The sequence below is a fragment of the Strix aluco genome, chromosome 6, assembly GCF_031877795.1.
Source record: "Strix aluco isolate bStrAlu1 chromosome 6, bStrAlu1.hap1, whole genome shotgun sequence".
NCBI classification, from domain to species: domain Eukaryota; kingdom Metazoa; phylum Chordata; class Aves; order Strigiformes; family Strigidae; genus Strix; species Strix aluco.
In genome coordinates, this window is record NC_133936.1 from 27,016,092 (window position 1) to 27,039,497 (window position 23,406).

Consider the following 23,406-nt stretch of genomic DNA (forward strand, 5'->3'; position numbering starts at 1 on the left):
GTACTGGCAGAAAGATTTTTAAAATAAGCAACGAAAGCAACATGACTAAGGGAGTGTCCTGATGGTGGACTTGTGAAATAGGAACTGAGCCCTCCCTTGGGACGTTACACCTCATTGGTAGTTGATGAATAAACAGCACTGGTAATTGGGACACTGGAGAAATCCAACCCATTGTAATCTTCCTGAGTAAATGTGATTCAACACACTCCACTTCAGGAGTAAAAGGAAAAAAAAACTCAGTTTTGTTGTCAAAGTACCCATAGAAAGCCCTCAATGAACTAAAACCCACAGAGTCCTCAGGGTCAAAGTCTGATAAAGCTTGGAGTTGCCAGTCCCGTCTAATGAACCAACTAATTACTATATGTCTACATGACATCAAGTGGCATTTATTAGGTCCATCAACATGTCTAGGCTGTTTTCAAAATGTGAGCTAGCCCATTCGGTGTCAGACACTGTACCACATTCTAGCACAACAACGTTCCTCAGAACAACCTCCAGCTGGTTTTAGTTACACAGCTGGAATGACTGGAATAAGTCTTACAGGGCCCACTTAGGGTCAAGAAGCTGGCAAACAACTTCCCAGCCACATGCCTTTCCTACCGTCCTCACTGTACACAGCAGATCCGCACAGGACTGCTCATACACTGGAGTATCATCACCATGACCCTGTGAATTGCTTGTTGAGCTGTCCTGAGACATGGCTACTGAACAAAGTAGTAGTAAGAGGGGTCAGGATTTGAAACAGGGTCTAGCATTTGGCCTACTTAGGTGCGTAGTGTTGCCTATTCCTGTACCAGCTGAACAAAAGGATTTTTCATAGAGCATGCAAAAGGTTTATCTGTACCTAAGCCCCAAGTAGCAGAGCCTTCTGCTCTTATTTGAATAAGGACTGAACTTGAAATGCCCATACCTATCATTTCATAAACAGCTCTCACTGGCACAAAGGAAATAGAGCATATACTGAATGGATCAAAGACAGAAAAAAAATGACCTTACTTTTACGATCAGAAACCTGGTTTTGACTATTTTGAGTAGTTTAAAACAGTTGCATTTACTTCCTGATTTTTATATCAAAGCAAAATGCAAAGAAGGTAATACCACATCATCTGTCTGCTTAATTTTGAACTATTTATTTTGATTTTGAAGTATGATCAAAGAATTCCTCTTTACTTGATAAGTAAGCAGTGACATTTTAATCCAGTTATTATCATATGCATTCCTAAAGGACTCATCACTGTAAGCATCTAGACTGTGCTAACCTTGGATCACAGACACTGTCTTCTATTGCATTCTCAGAGCTATATTTAAAACACACTCTAAATATTCTAAACTGTGTTATGTACTGGTTGCTACTCCTGCCCTTTTCTAAAGCAATGCCATACATATATGCCATACACATATGCTTTGCAAAGTTATCCTGAAAATCCTGAGCTTCCACAGGGAGGGAAGGGAATCTTTGCCCCTGTATTGGGTTTGCGTGGCAAGGTTTTGGTAGCAGGGGGGCTACAGTGGTGGCTTCTATGAGAAGCTGTCAGAAGCTTCCCCTGTGTCTGATGGAGCCAACGCCAGCTGGCTCCAAGATGAACCCGCCACTGGCCAAGGCAAAGCCCATCAGCAACAGTGGTAGCGCCTCTGGGATAACGTATTTAACAAGAGGGGGACAAAAAAGCTGAGCAACAGCAATTGCAGCTGGAGAGAGGAGTGAGAATATGTGAGAGAAACAACTCTGCAGACACCAAGGTCAGTGAAGAAGGGTGAGGAGGTGCTCCAGGTGCCAGAGCAGAGATTCCCCTGCAGCCTGTGGTGCAGCCCATGGTGAGGCAGCTGTGCCCTGCACCCATGGAGGTTAACGGTGGAGCAGAGACCCACCTGCAGCCCCTGGAGGACCCCATGCCAGAGCAGGTGGGTGCCCCAAGGAGGCTGTGACCCTGTGGGAAGCCCACACTGGAGCAGGCTCCTGGCAGGACCTGTGGACCCATGGAGAGAGGATCCCACGCTGGAGCAGGTTTGCTGGCAGGACTTGTGACCACCCAGGGGACCCACCCTGGAGCAGCCTGTTCCTGAAGGGCTGCACCCTGTGGGAGGGACCCACGCTGGAGCAGTTTGTGAAGAACTGCAGCCTGTGGGAAGGACTCACGTTGGAGCGGCTTGTGGAGGACTGTCTCCTGTGGGAGGGACCCCACACTGGAGCAGGGGAAGGGTGTGAGGAGTCCTCCCCCTGAGGAGGAAGGAGCGGCAGAAACAATGTGTGATGACCTGACCACAACCCCCGTTCCTCGTCCCCCTGCGCCACTGGCAGGGAGGAGGTAGAGAAATCAGGAGTGAAGTTGAGCTCAGGAAGAAGGGAGGAGTGGGGGGAAGGTGTTTTAAGATTTGGTTTTATTCCTTGTTATCCTACTCTGATTTGATTGATAGTAAATTAACTTTTCTCCAAGTTGAGTCTTTTTTGCCCACGATGGTAACTAGTGAGTGATCTCTTGACCCACGAGCCTTTCATTCTATTTTTCTCTCCCCTGCCTAGCTGAGGAGGGGGAGTGATAGAGCAGCTTTAGTGGGCATCTGACATCCAGCCAGAGTCAACTCACCACAGCTCCACATGAAAGAGCATCTCCCAGTGCTGTTAATACTGCTGTCCTGTAACCATGTCTCAAAGCAGCTACAAAAAAACTTGCAGTGTCACAGTAGTGATTTTCTAGTGTATGAAACTGTTCTATAGCCATTACTAGACTTTTCCTGGGTGCTTAGAGAAACTGTGTGGCAGACAGGTTATGAAAGGGTCTCCTCTGGACACTTCCAATCTGCAAATACCCATCAGGACAAGCTGACATGACCCAACAAGAGGTAGGGGAACAATCACCTTATCATACATCATCTGTGGCATTTTCCTCCTGTCTGCAGAAATAGTGAACAGGAACTTACAAGTACCAATAAACAAGTATTTTCTAAATGGTGAGGAGTTGTGCACTTAGAAAATAAGATCACATACTAGTCTAATCGTGTTAGGATGCAAAATTTGTGCTATCCAACCCATCAATATCCACTTACCTAAGGTTGTAGCCAACTCAGCATTACGGTACTAGGGCTTTATCATTACATGTTTGCCAACGATCAATTTACAAAAGTAATTTCTGAGTCATAATGTATTATTAACGTCAGCAGCGAAGACCACTCTCTCACAACTTGGGCATTGTCATGCTTAGACCGAGTTTCAGAGTCACCCTTTTTTGTCTTAGGTCACTTCTGTCTGCAGGAGCATACGTTCTTCTGGAAACTTCCCAAAAAAACTTAGATTAATGTAACTTTTGTAGCTCTACCAGTAGTCACACTTCTAAAGTTGAAAGGAACAGCTGTAGAGAGACCACTGCATCATAAGTTTTGAAAAATAAGGACTGGATGAATTTAGGTTTTGCCTTTGATAGATTCATCACACAAGCTGAGCTAACAGTGAAATAATTTTTCCTGTTACTACTACAATAGTGACTTCTGACAAGTAAGTGTTTTGGATCTCAAGCCACGTCTGACCCATAGAGGACATGGCTCTGTAGCAAACTTAACTTGACATTTTAGTTCAATATATAGCAACTGGTCAGTCTGGAGAGCTCCAGATCATTCAAAATGACAGCACATCTAAAAGGCTGCTAGTCATGTCTGTTTTGTCCTTTTATTAGCAGAGCTACATAAAAGAATAATAAATTCAGCTTATCAGTTTACTACAATACTCCCTACCCATTCTGCACTAATACCAGTTAAAGTACAGCAGGTAACAAAGGAACACAAGAACTTAAAACTGTCTTCTCTGTTTAGCTTCTCATTCTTCTCTTCCATACTCAAGAAAAGGACACCAGGAATTACTTATTTCTTGATGAACATTTCTCAGGAACTTAGGAAATTCTCCAATGTTGAACAGCTCCACAAACAGTGGAATTTAATTCTCTTCCTTGATTCCATGTAGCCCCTACCTTATGTCCTTCTAATGCAATTTTTTCAGACCTACACCACTCAAACACACTCTCAAATCCCCTGTCCTGAAGACCAACATAGTGCCTGGCCAGTCAGCAGGCCAAGCAAAACAGCGCTCACATGGTAGCATCTCTCAGGATGGACCTTAATGCTTCCCTTCTACCCAGGTGCCAATTTTCATCAAATTTATAGGAGCTTCATTAAAACCTCTTCATCTCGATGATATTTTTTTTTTTTTTACACTAGGCAATACAGTCAAAATTGTGAAGACAGGGCCAGAGAATAACAGAGATAAAGACAGATGATGTGACCTTAAGGCTCATTTCCTCTGGAAATCAGGATAAAAAAACCAAGACCATAAATACACATGTGAACTGAAAATCTTAGTATTAGAAATCTTTTAAGGAAAACTAAAATATACCTACACAGTTAATACATAGCAATAATCCATTTCTCAGATGATGAAAGCTGTGTTAAAATATTCAGAAAAAATGGTATCAGTTAATTTGCTCCAAAGCAAAAAAAAAAACCTGCCACTGATTCCCAGAAGCAACATAGTGATTGCTCTAGTTGCAGTAAGCATTATGTTAAAGAGCTAAACATATATTAAAGAACAGATGAACTATCACCTCTGTAAGGGAAAGCATAACTGAATTAGGAAAAATTATGTTTGGTCTCATGTCTATAGGCTGGTAAAACCTCCAGTCTCCAAGCCCTTCCCCACCTCCGCAACCAGCATTCCCTGCGTATACAGAGAATTTGCCATTCCAGGTTCAGGTTTTTGTCCTCCCAAACATCCCATTCACAATCTCCTGCAGAGCAGTAACAGGCTCTGAGGAGCCTCCCCTCCACAGAGAATCCCACTGTTCTCCTAACGGGAAGAAAGTGTTTAACTAAATCACCACTGTGATTTATTTGTACTGTAGAAACACTTGCAGTGGTGTAATCCAACAGACACAGATGGTAATCTGTCTAATTTGTGAGGAGTAATTAATAGCATAAAACACCACACTGTCAAAACAGGGCAATATAAAAATATCACAAGCAGGTTTCCCTTGTCATTGGTTAAATTATTTTATCAAAAACTGAATGTAGAGGTGTGAATGATTTTAGGTACATTTCACAGAAAAGAATAAAATTAAGTCAGGGACACATCTCATAGTCTGGCAAAAAACCACAAGACAGATCCAGACTTATGGAAAAGGTGATGGAATCTGTAAAAGATGCTGAACCTTTTGTTATTTGGCCCTCAGTCTTTGGCATAGGCAGGGGAGGGCATTATACAATTACATTATCACAGATTGCATTCTTAACATGTTAAATCCTCTAAAGTTTTAACTGGTATCTTAAACAGTTGTCTGAATTCTTACAGTTCTTACTGGAGCAGTAAGCTGTTTTAACCAAAGCTGCTTCTGGTATTTCAGAGAGTGAAATATTTATCAAATATTTTAAATTTCTTTCCATTCAATAGTCCACATTCTATTTAGATCAACAGTCGTTTGCTGCTGGTTTATAGTTAACGTGGCTTGTTGAGTATTGTGTCCAGTTTTGGGCACCTCAATACGAGAGAGATATTGAGGTGCTGGAACGAGTGCAGAGGAGGGCAACAAAGCTGGTGAAGGGCCTGGAGAACAAATCCTATGAGGAGAGACTGAAGGAGCTGGGACTGTTCAGTTTGAGGAAGAGAAGGCTGAAGGGAGACCTCATCACTCTCTACAACTACCTGAAAGGACATTGTAGAGAGGTTGGTGCTGGTCTCTTCTCACAGGTAATGAGTGACAGAACAAGAGGGAATGGCTTTAAACTGCAACAGGGGAGGTTCAGACTGGACATTAGGAAAAAATTTTTCACAGAAAGAGTGGTCAGACAGTGGAATAGGCTGCCCAGGGAGGTGGTGGAGTCACCATCCCTGGATGTGTTTAAGGTCATTTGGATGAGATGTTGGGGGATATGGTGTAGGGGAGAACTTTGTAGAGTAGGGCTGATGGTTGGATTCGATGATCCCAAGGGTCTTTTCCAACCTGAATGATTCTGTGATTTACCTAAAAATGCTATTTGGATTCATGTTATCTCTCTCAAACCTAAAATGTGATTTGCTAGGTGAAGCAACCCAAAATTTGGGATGCATCATCATTGCTAAGGACCAGACAAAGACAGTTTTGGTGCTGCTGTAAAGAGATGAGGATGACAAATAGCTACTGATATAGAATTAATTTTGTGTGTGTGTGTGTGTGAGAAAACGTGTCATTCACCTTACAGCATCTGAATCAATTTCAGCTCTGGTGAAGATAATAATAAATGGTTACCAAGGCAGAAGCAAATTTATCGGAAGCAGTCTATTAGACCAATAGTTGGGTAACCCACAGCAGGTGCTTTCTCCTGGATAACAAGTACAGCATTTCACTGCCAGTGAGTTCAGGAAATTCTCCTGTTTCATTCAGTAACACAACACTGACAGAGCAGAAAGAGACTCAAGCAACTCCACTGCAATTAGTGTTACTGATCTTCCTCAGATTACCAATATGGAAAAAAAAAAAAAGTGATGTTGAAGCACTAATGAGCTGTGGAAGTCAGAAAATATCCGTGCCATGAGGCTTCACTACATTTCTGTAGGTACGTTTTCCTGTTTTAGCAATACTATCCTACTAAGAAAAGAAAAAAAAAAAAAAATCTTACAAAGGTTTCATGTGCTTCAGCTAAATACATCTCAGACTTGTCCCTCTACCCACATCCATCCATTATTATTGTTATATGAACAACATCCATACTTTATAAGAGTAAATTCACAAGTTTAAAAAAAAATTGACTTTAGCATTCAGGGACACCAGATGTTTCACAGATGTGAAAAAGCACTTTGATAATACCAAAACCAAGAGAGCACAGTAAATAGTTTAGAAAACACAATTCATGGATCACTGTCATGCAACCAGATTCTCTCGTACAAACACCAAAAAAAGGAGAAAATAAAGAATGTATAGAACAAAAAGTTTTCATTGACCTGATTTGTCAGAGATGTTGGCTGTGACTGGCGTGGTGGAGCAGCTTGTGTTAGCCTTTGCGCTGTCCTTGGAAGAACCAACTTTGGGTTTATTTTTCGTTGCCTCTAGTGCTTTGACCTTCTTGGCATGTTTACTTCCTTTGTAGTGGGCCTCGGCCTGGCTCTACAAAGGAGAACAAATCAGGCTCACTTTTTTCTGTACTTCTATATAACACAATGGATGACAAGGCAGAAAAGTGACACTTTCAATAGTAGGCACCATATTATTCCACCTAGAAAATTTTAGTAGGTTTGTACTAACAGTTTTCCTAAATGTAAATTCTAATATATGCAAATGATAGGATTTTAATGAATGGCACATGTTTTCAGTAACTCAGAAAACGAGGCTTCAAGATTACATAAAACTCTGTCACTCCTAATGTAATTCTTTACTTCCATGGTGCTTAAAGATTTAAAATGCTATACAAATGTAAACACACCCAATTGAGAAAGATGCTACTCAATTTTCATGGACTGTTCCCTAGTCTTTATTGCTTGTAGTTAGAAAGATGTACCATGCTGTAACATGATTAAATAATCCATTTTTCCTTCTGTTTGATCTAGTACAAAAGTCATAAAGTATTTTCATCATTACACTAACAGCAATTGAAACAGGCATTAATGACATTATGACTTCACTATCAGATCAAGCCAAGAAGGGTTAAAATGAATAAACACCATAGCTATAAACTTCAGTAGACCCAAGTAAACCACAGAAAACTAAATACTTCTCAGTCTTGATTGTTTTATAAATTGCCTTGAACTAAGACTAAGAAAACTGGAACCTGAAAGACAGGAAGGAGAGGAGTTTTTGGTGGTTTCTTGGGGTTTTTGGGTTTTTTTTGGCTAAAGGGCTTTATATATAAAGTACTGTTCTTGGTCTGCCCAAACAAAACAGTAGAAATATGTACCAAGATGTAATGTTTACTTCACCTTTGTCTTAAAACTACCCTCAGAAACTAGGTCAGTGTTTCTGAAGTTGCTAGACACATAAATAAGTGCCCATTTTTGAAGAAGCTAGACACATAAATAAGTGCCCATTTTTTCAATAATTTTGAGTCCCCATTATTGTTCCTGACTCTGCAAGCTGCCTTGACTAATCAGGCCACTTTGTTAGGTGCAAAACTAAGGAACTACATGTTTAATACAAACCACAAATCTTGGAAATTTCAGCTAAAAAATGTAAAAGTTTTTCTTGACTTCTTAAGAAATTAATTTACCAAAAATGGGTAAGAAACATAATTTTACACAAAACGCAGTCTATTTTCATAACAGCATACTATTCAGCAATAGCTTTGCACTATTAGTATTTCTAAACATAATTTAAAAAAAATATTTCAGACATACTACTAGGTGCCTCTATTGAAGGTTACATATTAACTAAAAAAGTTAATATTGTAGTTTATTTCAAACTAAAACACTCAGAGGAAGCATGCTTCATGTAACCAGATGACACCTTGACACCTGGCATATAAAAACATCAGTGCAAGTAAACTTCTACCATGTCCATGCAAAAACACATTCTCTCTCTTCAATCGATTAGGACTATTTTATTTAGTTCACTGTGTTAAATGAAGCGAGCCGTGAAACAAGTCACATGCTTTTTATAAAAAGCAACTATAACATCTAAGACATTTGAATTCCATAAGGAGTGCTGCCATAACAAGGAAAATTGTTTTAAGATCAGCAGAAATAGGCATTACAATACAGTCACCTTGGGACAGCATGTAATAACATTTTTATCATATGGCAGAGCGTAAGTGAAGAGAAGAAACAGCTGAATCAGACAAGAGAATAGACAGTGTATTGGAGTCCTCACAAAAATTACATGCATCATTCAAACTGATGGAGAACTGCTGCTAAAATAGGGGAGTGAAGTTCATACACACCAAGGCTTCTTAAAGTGATTATACACCCTGTGAAACACAGTGTTTTCTACCTTGAAAGGATAGTGTATGTGACATGTTGTGGCTGCATCTTTTCTTTTATAGATTTCAGTAAGCACACATTTAGTAAGAAAGGCTACTAGATACGTTTTACTTTGAATTCCTTTGAAATTGAGATTTTTTTAAAAAAACTTTATTATAAAAACAGTAAAAAGTCTACTCATCAATTGCTATTAAACTACTTTTTGATAGAACCTCTGAAATATTAATACGTGTACAAACACAATTTAAGGATTATAAAGAAACCACTAAACAGCTATACCACTACTACTATGTGCACTACTTAAAGGGACACTTGTCAACTTCCAGGTTGGACCTCTTCAGTTCTGAATATGGGTAGAGGAGCACAAATCTGTTTGCACTCTGTTATGTTGATGGGCCTTACACAGGCACAGGAGTCTCACCCTGTCTCTCTCTACCGTTGCTGGGTTTGTGTATTTCTCTTAAGCTTTGCTGTTGCTACATGATGCACTAGAAGGAGTGTTTGCCATCAACAAAATTAAATAAACTATTCACACATTACAGTGTACAAAAAGTGAAGCTAAAAAATGAGGTGTATGTATACCCTTTCCATTCCAAAACTTTTAACTTTAAATAACAGCAAGTACAAGATTTTCCACTCAAACATTCTCAAGTTGATGATGTCCCTTTAAATATATGAACTCTATGGTCTGCGCATATGTGTGCTGTTGATAGGATCATATGCTGCCTGAGGCCAAAGCTATAACATAAGAGACATAAGTGCACTCAAGAGAAAGACTTAGTAAGTCAATTCCTTGATAATAAGCCTTTCTGCTGATATTTGCAATAATAATGCCTGCAATATCAGTAATAACCTACTACAGTCTTTGATTCCTTTCATTCAATCCTCATATAGTGTACATGAGACCTGTTGAGAACAAACAAGCCCAGGCAGAATTAAAATTAAGATTTCCATAAACACAAGCAAAGTCTCATGGAAACATGGTGAATGGACTCACTTTTGATTTAAGTTTTGTAATTATTGTAATCTTTTTATTATGAAATTCATAGTTGTGCATTATAAGGCCAGAAAGTATTGCTACGACCATCTAAAGCAGAGCTTCTGAAAACACCAGCCTTTTCTAAAATTGTTTGAACTGGTCCATATTCCTTTGGGGAAAAAAATTGTCCAGCCTTAATTTTGAAGTAGCTAGGGATGGAAAAATCTACCTTTGGTAAATTGTTTCAGTGCCTCACTTTGTCAGTTAACTACATTGCATTTATTTCTACACTGAATTTGTCTAGTTTCCACTTCCAGTGTCTGTATTTTGTTAAACTTTTGGTTTTTAGGCTCTTTCAACTCATCTCTGTTCTGAATGGAAACACAGATACTCTTTCCAATCATGAAGTTAGAGGAGCATTCCTTGAGATGCTGAAGCAATGTTTCCTAGCCACATAAGCACTATTTTCTAACCCTTTCAGATACACCTGAAGTTCAGAGTTTGCTTATTATCCATTATGGGATAAATTGATGCTGCTGCCTTTTGGTGAGTGAAACGCAGTATCAACATGGAACTGTGTTCTGTGGAACCATGTTACAAAAAGCATTGGGAGTTTTCTGGAGACATAGTAAACAAAAGAAAAAAGAATGGCTATGGGAATCTGAAATTGGAACACAAATTCTGATTATTACTGGTACCAATTATTCTGATTATTAATGTCCTGCTCATTACTAATGCTAGTTTTATAAAATATTTGCACAAGTACCACATTAAAGGCAAACATATTTGCTCCAAGTCCCATTTTAAACTTGTTTCTGGCACAAATACAGCAATACAATACAGGTTACAAGCTCTGTAACATACATCACTGAAATACTAACCATATCTTTGAAATAAGCCATGACATACAAAATTTGCATTTTTAGTTAAGACATGAAGCTGAACATTTATTTTCATTTGCTCTGATAATCCAAAGGAAATTCTGTACACACAAGGTTTAAAAGTCAAATGTATAAAAGAAATATATTTTACCAGTTTTAATATAAAGCCCCAAGAAAATATGAAATGAAGAGTAAATATCTTAGGGATGCAATATTTTAAATGGATACTGCATGTACTTTTTTGATCATCATTAACTAAACTAACTAATGTAAATTCCGTATCATGAAAACAGTATTTGAGAAAATAAAAAAAGTTAGGAAAAGCCAAAATAAAGATAGGTAACCTTAACTAATCTCTTTGTACTCATGTACTGTGATGCTTTTTAACTGCATAATAATTTATTCCAGTGTATAGGGCTGTATTTACTGTAGGGATGAATCAATTCTACAGTAAAATAATTCAATATTATTAATCTTTTTGAAATAAAAAATATTCAAATTTATTGCTTATGTAATAAAAATTAAATGTCACCATTGAACTATTATTATTATAATTTTTAAATGAAATGCTTAATAGGTTAAGGAGGACACTTTTGGAAAAAGTAGAATAAGAAAAATATTTCACATGAAAAAACTCCCTACCTAGAAGGAAAATCTAATTTCCACTTGGTTCTAAAACTGATTGTGGTCTACTAGCTTGATATATACACATTACAACATTTTAAAATGGAATCTCCCTACTTATTAGAAAGTATAGAAAGTCATCAAGTTCTGCCTAGTAAGATTTAATGAACAGGAAAAGCTTTAAGCTGCAATAAATACATTAAAAACCAGAATGCAAAAATACCTTTGTACTGACAGGCCAAATTCCCCAAAAGTGTTTGTGCATTTGCCTGGCATTACTTTTTGACCAACTGGATGCATATTTTAAGACACTAAACATATGTCTAAATCTTTAGAAGATCGTGGCTTAGTGAAAACCTGTATTTTTAATTCAGTTGCAAATAATTAAGGATATCATTGTCAGACAAATAAATATGCAATTTTCTCCTGTTTTTCAAATTTCTACACCTTAAAATGGTGGGAGGATGCTTGTCCTCTCTAAGCAATCTAGATTTTTAGTTCTATTCAGAGTCTTTTAAGTAGTAATGAAAGAAACCAACCAATTAAATTTAATGATTTAATGAAAGAAACCAACCTATTAAATCTTTTTTTTTTTTTTTTTTTTTGGTTAAGAAAGCCTTCTATGGTATAAGGATTAATGACTGAGTTGTAGAAAAGGACAAGTTTTTCTCTCTAAAAATATATTTCATTGAGACACACAAATGATCGAAATGTTATATTTTATTTAAAATCTAAAGTAATTTCTACTTTCACCTCCAAATTACAAAGTTTGAAATTTAAGCATCAGGACGTTAAACTGTGAGACTATACACAATATGTTAACCTTATACACTACATTGCATCTAATAAAACATCAGCAATGCAAATCTTCATCTTCTACATGTAAACATGCTTTCTAAAATAAATGTGAATATCATTAGCATATTATAGTGCTTAAAATAACCTTGGTAGCTTTACTTTGCATAAACTTAACTATGTATAGATGTACAGATATCTATATATAGAAAGATACAGATAACCAGGAAACTTACAGATCATACAGATTCATTGATAGTGGTATTACCTTTAAGAAATCTGAAATTCAGGTAAGACTGCAGTACAAAAGATTACAGGAAATTATCCCCGTCAGGAGCAATGACTGGCAGTATATTTGAAATCATCACTATTCATTTTGACAGTTCACAAGTGACTGAGTTTTAGAATCTATTTGGTGTGTGAATGAGTAATTAACTGAATTTATTACTACATAAAGAGATGAAATATTAACCTACCAGATCCCTTCAATGACAACCTGATGCAAGGTTTGACTAAATCTAATGGTTCAGGGTGTATGTGTGTGAGATCAAGACTTTTTTCAGGTTTCTTCAGGATCAGCTGAAGTAGCCCTTCCTTGATGGAAATAAGACCACTGGACTGCCAACACTTAAGCTGAATGCTTGAATCTGCTACCACATTATCCGGTGTGACAATTAGTATATAAAACTACATATATGTAGAGCAGCATGACATTACGAAGGAGAAATACAGAAATAAAGGGAGACTGAAGTATCTACATGGGAAGTCCAGGTTCATGCCTTAAGCTCTGCAATACTAGATGAGTGCCATAACTAAATGGAACTGAACATGGTGGCTCAAGGCTCCTATTTCTTCTCCCTTGCTACTGCATCTTTTTAAAGCAGGAATTCTGCCCTGCATGGGAAGTCTTCTCCACAGCAATTTTATCTCAAATAAATTTTATCTCAAATTTGGTGTCAATACAGTGGAAATCTCCAATGAAAAGTATTTTGTTAAAAATACCACAAAAGCTTCTGCCAGTAACAGTTCAACCACATAGACAATTTACAACTGGAAGACTTAACATATATGTAATAATCTTGAGAACATGTATTCTGCTCTGGAGTATCTATAAATTCTTCCTGCATACCATGAAAAGTTTTACATAATTTTAAGATAAAAAAAATTAACATGTCCTAAATACAGTCATAACATACACTGTAGAAAGACCACCTCTCAACACCTGTGTACCTGCCCACTTCTATACATCAAGCTGATTCCAATTCCAGGGGGCATATCATTAATATATAATTTCCTTATTTTATAATTATTTCAGAATACTTACAATGTCCTCATAATATTCAGGTCTTTATCTGAAATTATCAATAGCTTGAAGCTATTTTGAAATCAATAGAACTTGTGTCTGAAAGATATAAATAAGGTTTAAATAGTGCTAGAAGATAAGTAATAGTATTCCTGTAAAAGCATGGATCTAAGCAAGGCCATGACTTCTTTAATTCTTGGTAACTACAGAATTCCACCATAACTACATAGTCTCGAGTACAAAAAAAAAAAAAAAAAATCATTGTTTTTGCAGGTGTGGAAGTAGCTAGGCTAACCATAACTGCATTACATTAGGCAGTAAGGAGAAGTGGTTTAATGAAGTGTGTGCAGCACCCCTGTGAGGGCTCTCCTGACATGGCTGCAATGGGAGTGGTCCTATCAGAGGAGGCATCTAACTGTGCAAGATTGGAGGAGCACAGAGGTATTTATATCCATAACATACTGTCATTTTAATTCACAGCATGTCCTAAACTATACAGCTCCTTTCCTTAAAATAATGTCTACCAAATGTCTGATCAAATAGTTTACCTGTTAGAACCATATTGTAAGAGTATGCATATTTATGTTAGGAGTATATAAATTATGAAGAATTTAGACTAGAATAATAATTTTAATAAAAAAATACACGCAGTGATAAATTAGGAAGTGGCGTTGAAAAATTTAGTTTTATCTCATTTGATATTAATAACAGATGTAATTGAAGAAATCTGCAAAACTGAAGCGTTCATACATCTGTTATATCAAAGATTTGCATTATTTTTTCGATTCTGTTCTCAACAAATTTCTAAAACCTAATTGCTCCAAATAGTAAGGTAGATTACTATTGAAAAGGACATAGAAAAATCAAAAAGCTGTGAACATCAGCCACGTCAGAAGTAGTCAACTCATATTTTAAATATTTCAAACTTAGTTAAAAGCTCTGTTAAATAGCTGTTATTTGAACAGAACTTTCAGCATGTTATAACCCTGTACCATATAATCGTGCAATATTTCTGTCATGTTGGAGCTAACAACTTTCATCATTTTGTCAGTTCTGTCTACAAAACAGAAAATTACCTTCACAAGTTCCTGAGAGTTATGCTTTTAATTACCTCCTATCCACTTCACTACCCTCCATACCCAAAGAATCAATATATATAGTCTTATTTATAGAAAAAACGTAAAACATTTGATGAAAGACGACAGTTCTGTAGATTTTTATTTGATGCTATTGATTTTGTGTGTTATCTTTTTGACAGCACGAGTGATTCATTCAAATTTGCAAAGTTAACATTTGGTAATACTTGCCTAAACTTCAAAACTTTGACTTCTTGGTTTTTTAAAAGGATGATCACTATCATCACATCATTTTTATTAGCTATAAATGCAATAAACAGTAAGATGACCTTCAGCATCTCTTAATGCTGAACTGTTACATCTGCTTTTTCTGATTGGCCTACAAGGTGTTTTTCTTGATTTCCGAGTCTTCACAGGTGACAACAAAAAGTAGTACCAACTTATAGTCATTACTCACAGAGCAACACACTGCAGAAACACAAGTTTATTTAAATATCAAATGACATCCTATCAACAAGATGGTACCTACCAGGCTGTATCGCAGCCAAAGACCTTCCTACAGGAAACAGAAAGTGCACAGAGGGAAGCAGGTATTTCTTTTAGATGTGACCAACAGATGAACAACTCCGTTTTCAAAAAAACCCACCACAAAACAAAAAAACAAACAAAAGAATAAAAAAACATGTGGACTGCTGGCTGCACTGCTGGCCTAATGTATTTGTGAGTTTGGAGTACAGAGAGGTCTGGCTGCTGAGGAAAGGGACTGGATTAGCACTGACTATTGTATAGTGCTCAAGCTCCAAACTCTGGACTATCAGTACAAATAAGGAGGGAAAAGAGCAGAGAGAATTTACTTGCACATAAGGTGATGATTCATAGATATGGAGAAAAAAGCAATTCTGCAGAAGCCAAACAGGCATCCTTGCAACTGCAACTCACTTTTCTCTTATGGCTGCAAGCTACAGTGTCAGACGCCATAGCAGAATATAATAGACATCTCAGAGACAGTCTGGCCAAAGCTCCACAGCTGCCAGAGGGACTTACTGCCACACAGCAGCTGCAGGAGATGCTGCAGATTCATCTGGTGGCCAGAAGGAATGAGAAAAAATGAGCCAAGAGTAGGCAGAGAAGGAATCTACATGGGATAGAAAAAAGGCGTTTTTTCCCCTTGCCCTGTTGCTACTGGACCCTCTTATGGGTATCATAAGGATTCAGCAAAGTCACTCAAGCTGCTTTTTGTTTCTGCTAGAATGTCTGTAATATAAATAATTAATATCAACAAGCCAGACCTATGTAATTAATATGAAAACTTATTTAGCAAAGTTTATCTATAGTCCACATAGATATACCATGGATTTGGAAGGAATCCCAGAATTCTTAAAAGGAATAAAAATTATTTTTTCAAAGGCTAAGACAATCTTTCTCAGCATGTCTTGCTTCCTCTTGGTGGAATACAGTTACGTCTCTTGCCCTGGTAGCCTTTAAGCAAGCGTAAAATCTGACTCACTATCACAATCTGTTCCATGAAGAGGATTCTTCCTCTTCTGCTGCCTGGTCTCTGGTGGTAGTAAACATAACTGAGATATTTCTCATTTTTTCTGAGCTGGATTATAACACAAGACCATAGCTTGAACTTCACTGACACACTAGTCATTGCTGCACTGGAACACATACTGTTTCATCATCATGTAGGAATTAAAAGATAAAACGGTGTTAAGATAAAAAGATAAAAGGTATTTTGATGCAAAGATAGAAACACCTGTGTTCATTCTAATATACCGGAGCAAATCCAACTGTAACTATTAATGGATGGTGCTTTTTTAAAAAAAAAAAAAAAACACCACAGTTTAAAAAAAAATGCATTCTTCTGCATAACAGAATAAAGTTTAAACAGGCTGTAGTAACTATCTCATTGACTATTCTGACTAATCAGGCTCATCAACTACCAATCTTCACAATGCTATTAAATTGAGATTTCCAACTTAATTCAACAGCAGTTGACTCCTGATATCTACCATCATTAACAATTAGTTTAGGAAAAATCCATTTCTCTACTCCCTCCTCACTTTTTTGCCATTTCACTGCCTTTGAATTGTTGAGAGCTCTACTAACTTTCCAGTTTTCTGGTAACATAATCTTGAGGTTAATTAACTTTCCCTTTTTTCTTTTAGTGCTTTTTCTCCTCACTAAATCCTGCTTTCCCCCTCTTAAAAAAAAAAAAAAAAAAAAAAAAGAAGAAAAGAAACTAAAAAGAACATAGAAGGCAAACCTAATAAGTGGGGATTCAGTTCTAGAAACAGGAATCCAGTACAATTTGGGATGTCCTCAGGTGTCCTGCCTCACTTCCAGCTGCCTGGTGTGGATGTCCCAGATACGTCAGATACTCAAACGACAAGACAGTTAGGTTTAGGCACCCAAACCCACTCTAAGTACCAGCTAGAGCATCTTAGCTGGATCACGTGAAAAATATTGTTGAAGCAACCTCAGTTATCACTGTTGTCAAGTCAATACTACTATTGTAGATAAAATTCCCATTCAAGAACCTCAAAATTCAGGCTATTAAAACAACTTTAGTTTGGTGTTACTTCACAGAGATGGCGTTTTATTTTTCTTTTTCTCAAGACTTTGGATCATCTCTTTCGTACTACAGTTTCTGCTGGAGGTGACAGAGCTTAGAAGGGGTGGTCAAACTGTTTGTGCCATAATTTATTATCAGAAAAACACAAGTTCCAAACTGACTGTTGACTGAGTTCAAAACTGCAGTTAATGAATTCTAGAAAAGGACAGATAGTGTATGATGGCGAATGCCTATGAGTATCAATCAAACCCCATCATTTCTTTTTTGGAAGAAGATAAATGGATCAGGCTAAAACTAGACCAAATTCAGAGTTTGTACGCAGATGTTTTCTTCACGTTGTACTTTTTAAAATAGTTTTAAAAGTATGAGAGACTGTACTGAAGAATTCAGTTAGGAAACTGTTCAAATTATAATATGGTAGAGGAAAAATAGCATTATCCTAGCGATTTTTATTTTTCAAAATACAGAAAGTAATACTTCAACATTAGATGTTTACTCTCACATTGGAGACAACCCATTTTAAAATCTCCTTCCAGCCCTAGTATCAGACTTTCTCCTCCTGCAGATAGCTGCAGATCCCTGCCTCTGAATCTTGATGCCAGAACATTCTCACCAAAGCTAAACATGCAGACACACTAGCAGAAGAAAACTGAAACCTTTGCAATTTACTGTATTAGTTTAGTGGGAGGTTTGACAACTATAAATTGACGAGGCTGAATTTTTTGATTTATTGATCCAGACCAACGGGTGTCCACAGTGTGAAGGAAAGATTGCACTCAAGGAAACCAATTTTGTTCTCACAGATGAATATCCACTGATCCGTATGTTACTCATGCAATAGATAAAGCACTACCAGAATCAGGCCAGAATCTTCAAACATCATGCAACTGAAATTCATTTAGGAGAACAAAAGTAAGAAAACTACTTAATAGCTTACTTCTGTCATTTTTATTTCCTTTGCTTGCATAATTTAGGTCAAAGGAAGTTCAAAGAAACAGAATGCCCATCAACAACAAGGAGCATGTCGTCCTTGTAGAGCTAGAAGGAACTGCAAGTGTGAAGTGGCTGTGCTACGAATCTCATTCTGCAATGTGCTATGCTCAAGGTTTTAATGCAGGTTATCAGTTTGATGCCACTCAGAAGACTCTCAATACATTCTTAGGTTGTTACATGGTGGAACTGATTGGACTAGATGATCTTCAAGGTCTTTTCCAACCTAGATGATTCTGTGATTCACTGAAAGATTCAACAGTTACAAGGTTCACAAATATCTAACTCCCTTTTCCCCAATCCACAAAACACAGGATGGATTGCAAAGACCACTTCACCTCTTAAGCATAATTTCACATTATAAAGAGACCAAACAGAAAAATACAAGCAAAGAGTCCAGATTTTTATTTCTGTGAAGGAGCTTTTAACAAGCTAAGAAAGAACTGTAAGAGTCTGCAGATCTTAGTTGAAAGGCCATTAGCATTACCTCAGTGAAATTATAACAACACAGACTATGGGAAGATGGTGGGGGTGGTGAGAATAATAGCTGAATAAAATAAGATCTCACTCTCTCAGGAAAAAAAAAAAAAGGCAACACACGCTCAGATAAATAACTCTTAAGGCCAAAAGACTGAACCTGGAGGATATATTTAAAATCTTATGTAAGCTTCCCAGGAGAAGCTGAATAATCCAAAGAAAGGCTAGATAGCTTTTAAAATAGAAGTGCTACACTATGAAAACACATTCTCCAAAAATTCCTGTAAGTTGTGGTTATGAAATATTTGTGAAACTTAAATTTATATTTAAGCATTTTCTGGTATTAATAACACTACTAGAATCTCAGTGCATTCTAAAATCAAATTCCCAGGTTGTTTTTGGGTGTCCTGGTAAAGCAAACTGCTGTAGAAAGTAAGGAACTGCATTTTATCACTAACAGTGACACAGTCCTAATGCTTCATCTTTTCATGCAATCATCCATTATAAAAGGATGATCATGTTTTCTAGTAACTAGAACTGAGCATATTGATCACGTTCAGAAAGAAAGGAGAACGACAGCCTATGAATACACCTGCTCCAGAAGAAGAAAGAAGGCTATAATCTGCCATGCTTTTGTGATGCCACTATTGAAAGCAGAATATGATACTCACAAAGTAGAACAGAAAGGGCGTAAGTCTAGATAGGTAAAATTGCTTGGTTGGCAGATGTACAAACCAATATAACATTTCAGCTCATTTTTTGTTTTGAGCCACTAAGTGATGATTCACTCCATCTGCCTGAAGTGCTGTTTGTCCACCTGAATGTCAGTGCAGACAGAGTGACTCCTCTAGGGACAAGACCCATCAGAGGGACCTTGACCTCAGGAGGAGAGGGAAGAGCAGGAACAGGCTGAGCTGCTTCCCTGGTGACGGAGTAAGGTCCAGCTCAGATGCAAGATTCAGATCCATGGAACCTAGGGAAATTTTTTAAAGCTTTATTGGTTCTTTGTTTCAATCAGTGAAAGTAGGTATCTGGACCAAGTATCAGAGCAGAAAGATTTTTTTTACCTTAAATCTTAACCTTAAAGAGGAAACAGGTGAACTAAATTTTAAATAATGACACTTGAAATCTGTTATCTAAGAAGGTATTGCCACTACAAAGAAAGTTTAATAAGCTTGTCAAAAGACTACAGATTTAGAAATCAATTTGAAGGTTAAGATAGCACTGCTTCAGAATCCTTACCAGACTAGACAAGAAAGCCAAACTCTGGAAACCGCTTTACAAGACACTCTTCAAAGTGGAATGGTAGAGGCAGAGAAAAATCAGAGTAATAGGTATGAGTGTTTTACTCCAAATCTCTAGGAGCACCAAGTACTTGAAGGCAAACTATTTCTTAGACTGGAATTGTAACAGCAATATATATAATATTAAACACATCACTTACAGATTTGTTCTTACAGTTGAGATCAACAAAAAAATCTGAGAATTTTGGGGTTTTTTTTAATAAGCTTAATGACATTAGTAAGTAGTCTCCCAGAACAAACACATATTTTTAAAGTGTCAAAGGTCATTTTTTTCTTAGACATAGTTTTCTTGAATTTCTTTAATTTCAAGCTACTGAGGAAAAACATTAGTTGGATATATATTTTAAATGTATCAGTCAATGTACTCTTTTGTAATGCATTTTTTTAATTACACCTCAGAAAACCATTTCCTTGAACTTTATCATATGCAAAAAGACAGCTAGAAGTAAATGTTCATATTTATTACAAATGAAAGTTACTGGAAGAGTGACTTTATTAAGAAATCAAAAGACGTTATCAGCAAGGATGTAGGAACAACAGGAAAATGATATTTCTTCTGGAAGAAGAGTGGGTATGACACAGAGAACTCTCAGGGAAGCTTTTCAGTCTGCTCCCCCTCTTTTTTTTTTTTTTTTTTAATTTCTTTTTGCAGTGCATCTTGGAGGTTACTGACTGTCAAATGGGATATCGGTCAATGGACGTGGCATTGGATATCGTGCCAGACCCATTCAAGAAAATCAAAGAGCAATGTAACTCTGTGGACTTCCACCTCTGAGTGGACAAATTATCAGTCTAGCAGGCTGAGCAGAATGTAGGCAGAACTGGAATGATTTGTTTGGGAAAAAAAAGATTTAGATTAATTATACCTAATGTACCAGGGCGGGGGGGGGAGAAAAAGGAATGAAAATAGCCAATACTCACATCAGAGTTAAAGCGAAGCTGGCAAACATTACAGGAAATTACTTGTTTCTTCTTTGGGGGAATGGACACTCCAAATGTATGGTTTATGACTGCTTTTTGCACAGGATCCATCTGAAGAACAAGCAATAATCAATTTACAACTTTTTAGGGCAACATACAGTATAGAATAAAAATTAAATATAACAATGTCTGCTGGAAGCTTTTCCTTTTCTTTACTTTTTTTTGAGATAAACAGGAAGAAATAACATTTCAGCCCTCATAATAATTAGATTTAGCATAGGTTAGGGAATTGGTAGCATGCCAGAGCTTATGAAAAAAAGGCGGCTCCATTGTTATTGCCATCCCCAGGCTACTAAACAGTTCCTCCCTGAACCCTGCACATAGTCTGTGCTGCGGGGCCCCACTGTCGCGTCTGAATTGCAAAGAGCCCCCTGAAAGCCTTTCCCTATCACCTGCTGATCCAACAGACACATTACAAGAAACCACTTTTGCCCCCTAACAAATCACTGTCATTTCTCTCTACTTGTTTTTCTGTTCAGTGATAGATATTAGCACTTACGTGGAAAATATTCTCTCCTGAAGACTCTTTGTGAGAGGAGGTCCTTTACAGGCTCTATTAGAAACACCACTTGCTGGGAACAAAGGTCTCAATCCCCAAACATTTCTGTGCAGAACAGATGAGTGACAGAGCCCATAGGAAGGCTGAAGTTTGGAGGAGCACACAGGGAGTGTTTGCACCAGGAAAAGGTACTGAAGTTACCACACTTCAGAAAACACTATGAAGAATGTGAGATAAGTGAAGCATTGAATATATTAATCCTAAATTTGACCGAGCATTTTCAGGAATTGGGAACTGATTAGCTCTTTTTTGCTAAATACCAGGACTTCTGTTGGTCCCCAGTTTAGAATATCCTCAAAACGGCAGAGAGTCTGTTGTTAACACTGCTGGAGCTGGGGAATGGCACTAGATGTTAGGGAAACTGAGTTTGTAACTGCTCCTCTGTCGAGGCCTCAAGCATAATATATCATTTTTCCTGATGTGGCATGGATACAGATTAAAATTAATTTCCTGACTCAAAAAGATTCAAGCATATTTTTCTAATTCAAAGAAAACAGAATATCTGGTCTGATCTCACAGTTGATCCTGCTCTGAGCAGGAGGTTGAACCAGATGACCTCTGAGGTCCCTTTCAACTCAAATTATCCTATGAGCATCTTTGCCCGTGTGGTCCTCCATCCTTATTTAAGATGAGAAATGGATTTGGAAGAGAAGAGGGCAAAAAATTACAGTCTACAAGAAAAGTGCTCATTTTCCAACCTTCTTTTTAAACCAGCTCAGGAGAAAATAGTTCAATTTGTTGTAAAGTCATATTTTTCTGAAGCTTGCTTCGTAGTCACAATGATGATTTTTTTTCCTTTACAGTATTATTTGAAGAAACCAAACCTGGCTGTTTAATATTGGTTGGTACACATCACATATTTGATACTAAGCTGACTTACGAAAGGAAGAGAGAAAAGTGAAGTTACTGATTCATTAGTTAAAGAATTATAGCAGTAAATTAGCTGCTTCCAGACTTTCTAAACCTGGGGATAAATACTGTAATTTTCCCCTAGTACACATTTAAGCTTCCAGAGAAGCCTGTACTAATGAGGATTTTCTTCACATATATGCAGATACACAAATACACAAGTTCAATAAAAACATACTGCATCCTATCTGCCTAAAAAGACATTCTCTGATAATCTATTACTTAACATTAAACGCTCACTTAATTTTGTTGGACTACAGCTACATCGGTTTCTTGCTACATTCCTTTTAAACCAAATGCATGGTTTTGTAAATGACATTGCTAACAAAGTTTCTGGAAAGATGATATAATTTTTATCAGCTTTTGCCATTAAATACTGTATTTCATTGCCATAGGGGTACCATATCAAGACAATTACAAAAGTAAAAACACCTTGTCTAGAATGAACTACTGATTAAATGACAGTGTTGTTACAAACTATGTGATAAAGTCTAAAAAAAACCCTTAAAATAAATATCCTTATAAATATCCTTATTTCCTGTTTTCTCTGTTTTTAGAATATATTGACAGTCCAAAGTTTAAAAGCTTAAGATATAACAAAAAACATGTTTGACTTATATTATGCAGGGTGATGCAGTAAATGGTACATCACAATTATACATGCAGATCAAAAGTTTTTGGAGCATCCATTTTATAATACATATGCCAGTCAATACATATTACAACATTTATTACATATATTAAAAAATTGTCGTATAATTAAGGAATAGGGTTTTTTTTTTTAAATGGAAGATATGTTTTGCTTTTCAATTTAACTACTAATTGTTAGATCAGGTAATCTAGAACAAAAGAGTAATGTTGAAAAGTACCTCAACCATTTGAAGTGTCTGAGATCGGTGAAAAGAAATAGCAAAAATACCCACTAACGTCTGCAGTCCCGTTTAAAAAAATAAAAAGGGAAAAAGCAGCAGTGATCAATGACTCCTCTGTGCATTCCAGATAACAATCCACAGCGCTAGCATTA

The 23,406-nt window shown here is 37.0% G+C and overlaps 1 protein-coding gene across 6 annotated transcripts in view; it reads right to left on the reverse strand.

The window, feature by feature from the left end:
• The window catches only part of ZNF385B (zinc finger protein 385B), a 172,804-nt gene that overhangs the window by 19,778 nt on the left and 129,620 nt on the right, over positions 1-23,406 (reverse strand). For all 6 annotated transcript variants that reach the window (XM_074829263.1, XM_074829264.1, XM_074829261.1 and 3 more), the window contains 2 exons: positions 20,855-20,965; positions 6,959-7,121 (listed from right to left, as the gene is read on the reverse strand). In XM_074829263.1, the coding sequence (XP_074685364.1) occupies positions 6,959-7,121; positions 20,855-20,965 (274 nt within the window). The remainder of the gene's footprint in view (positions 1-6,958; positions 7,122-20,854; positions 20,966-23,406) is intronic.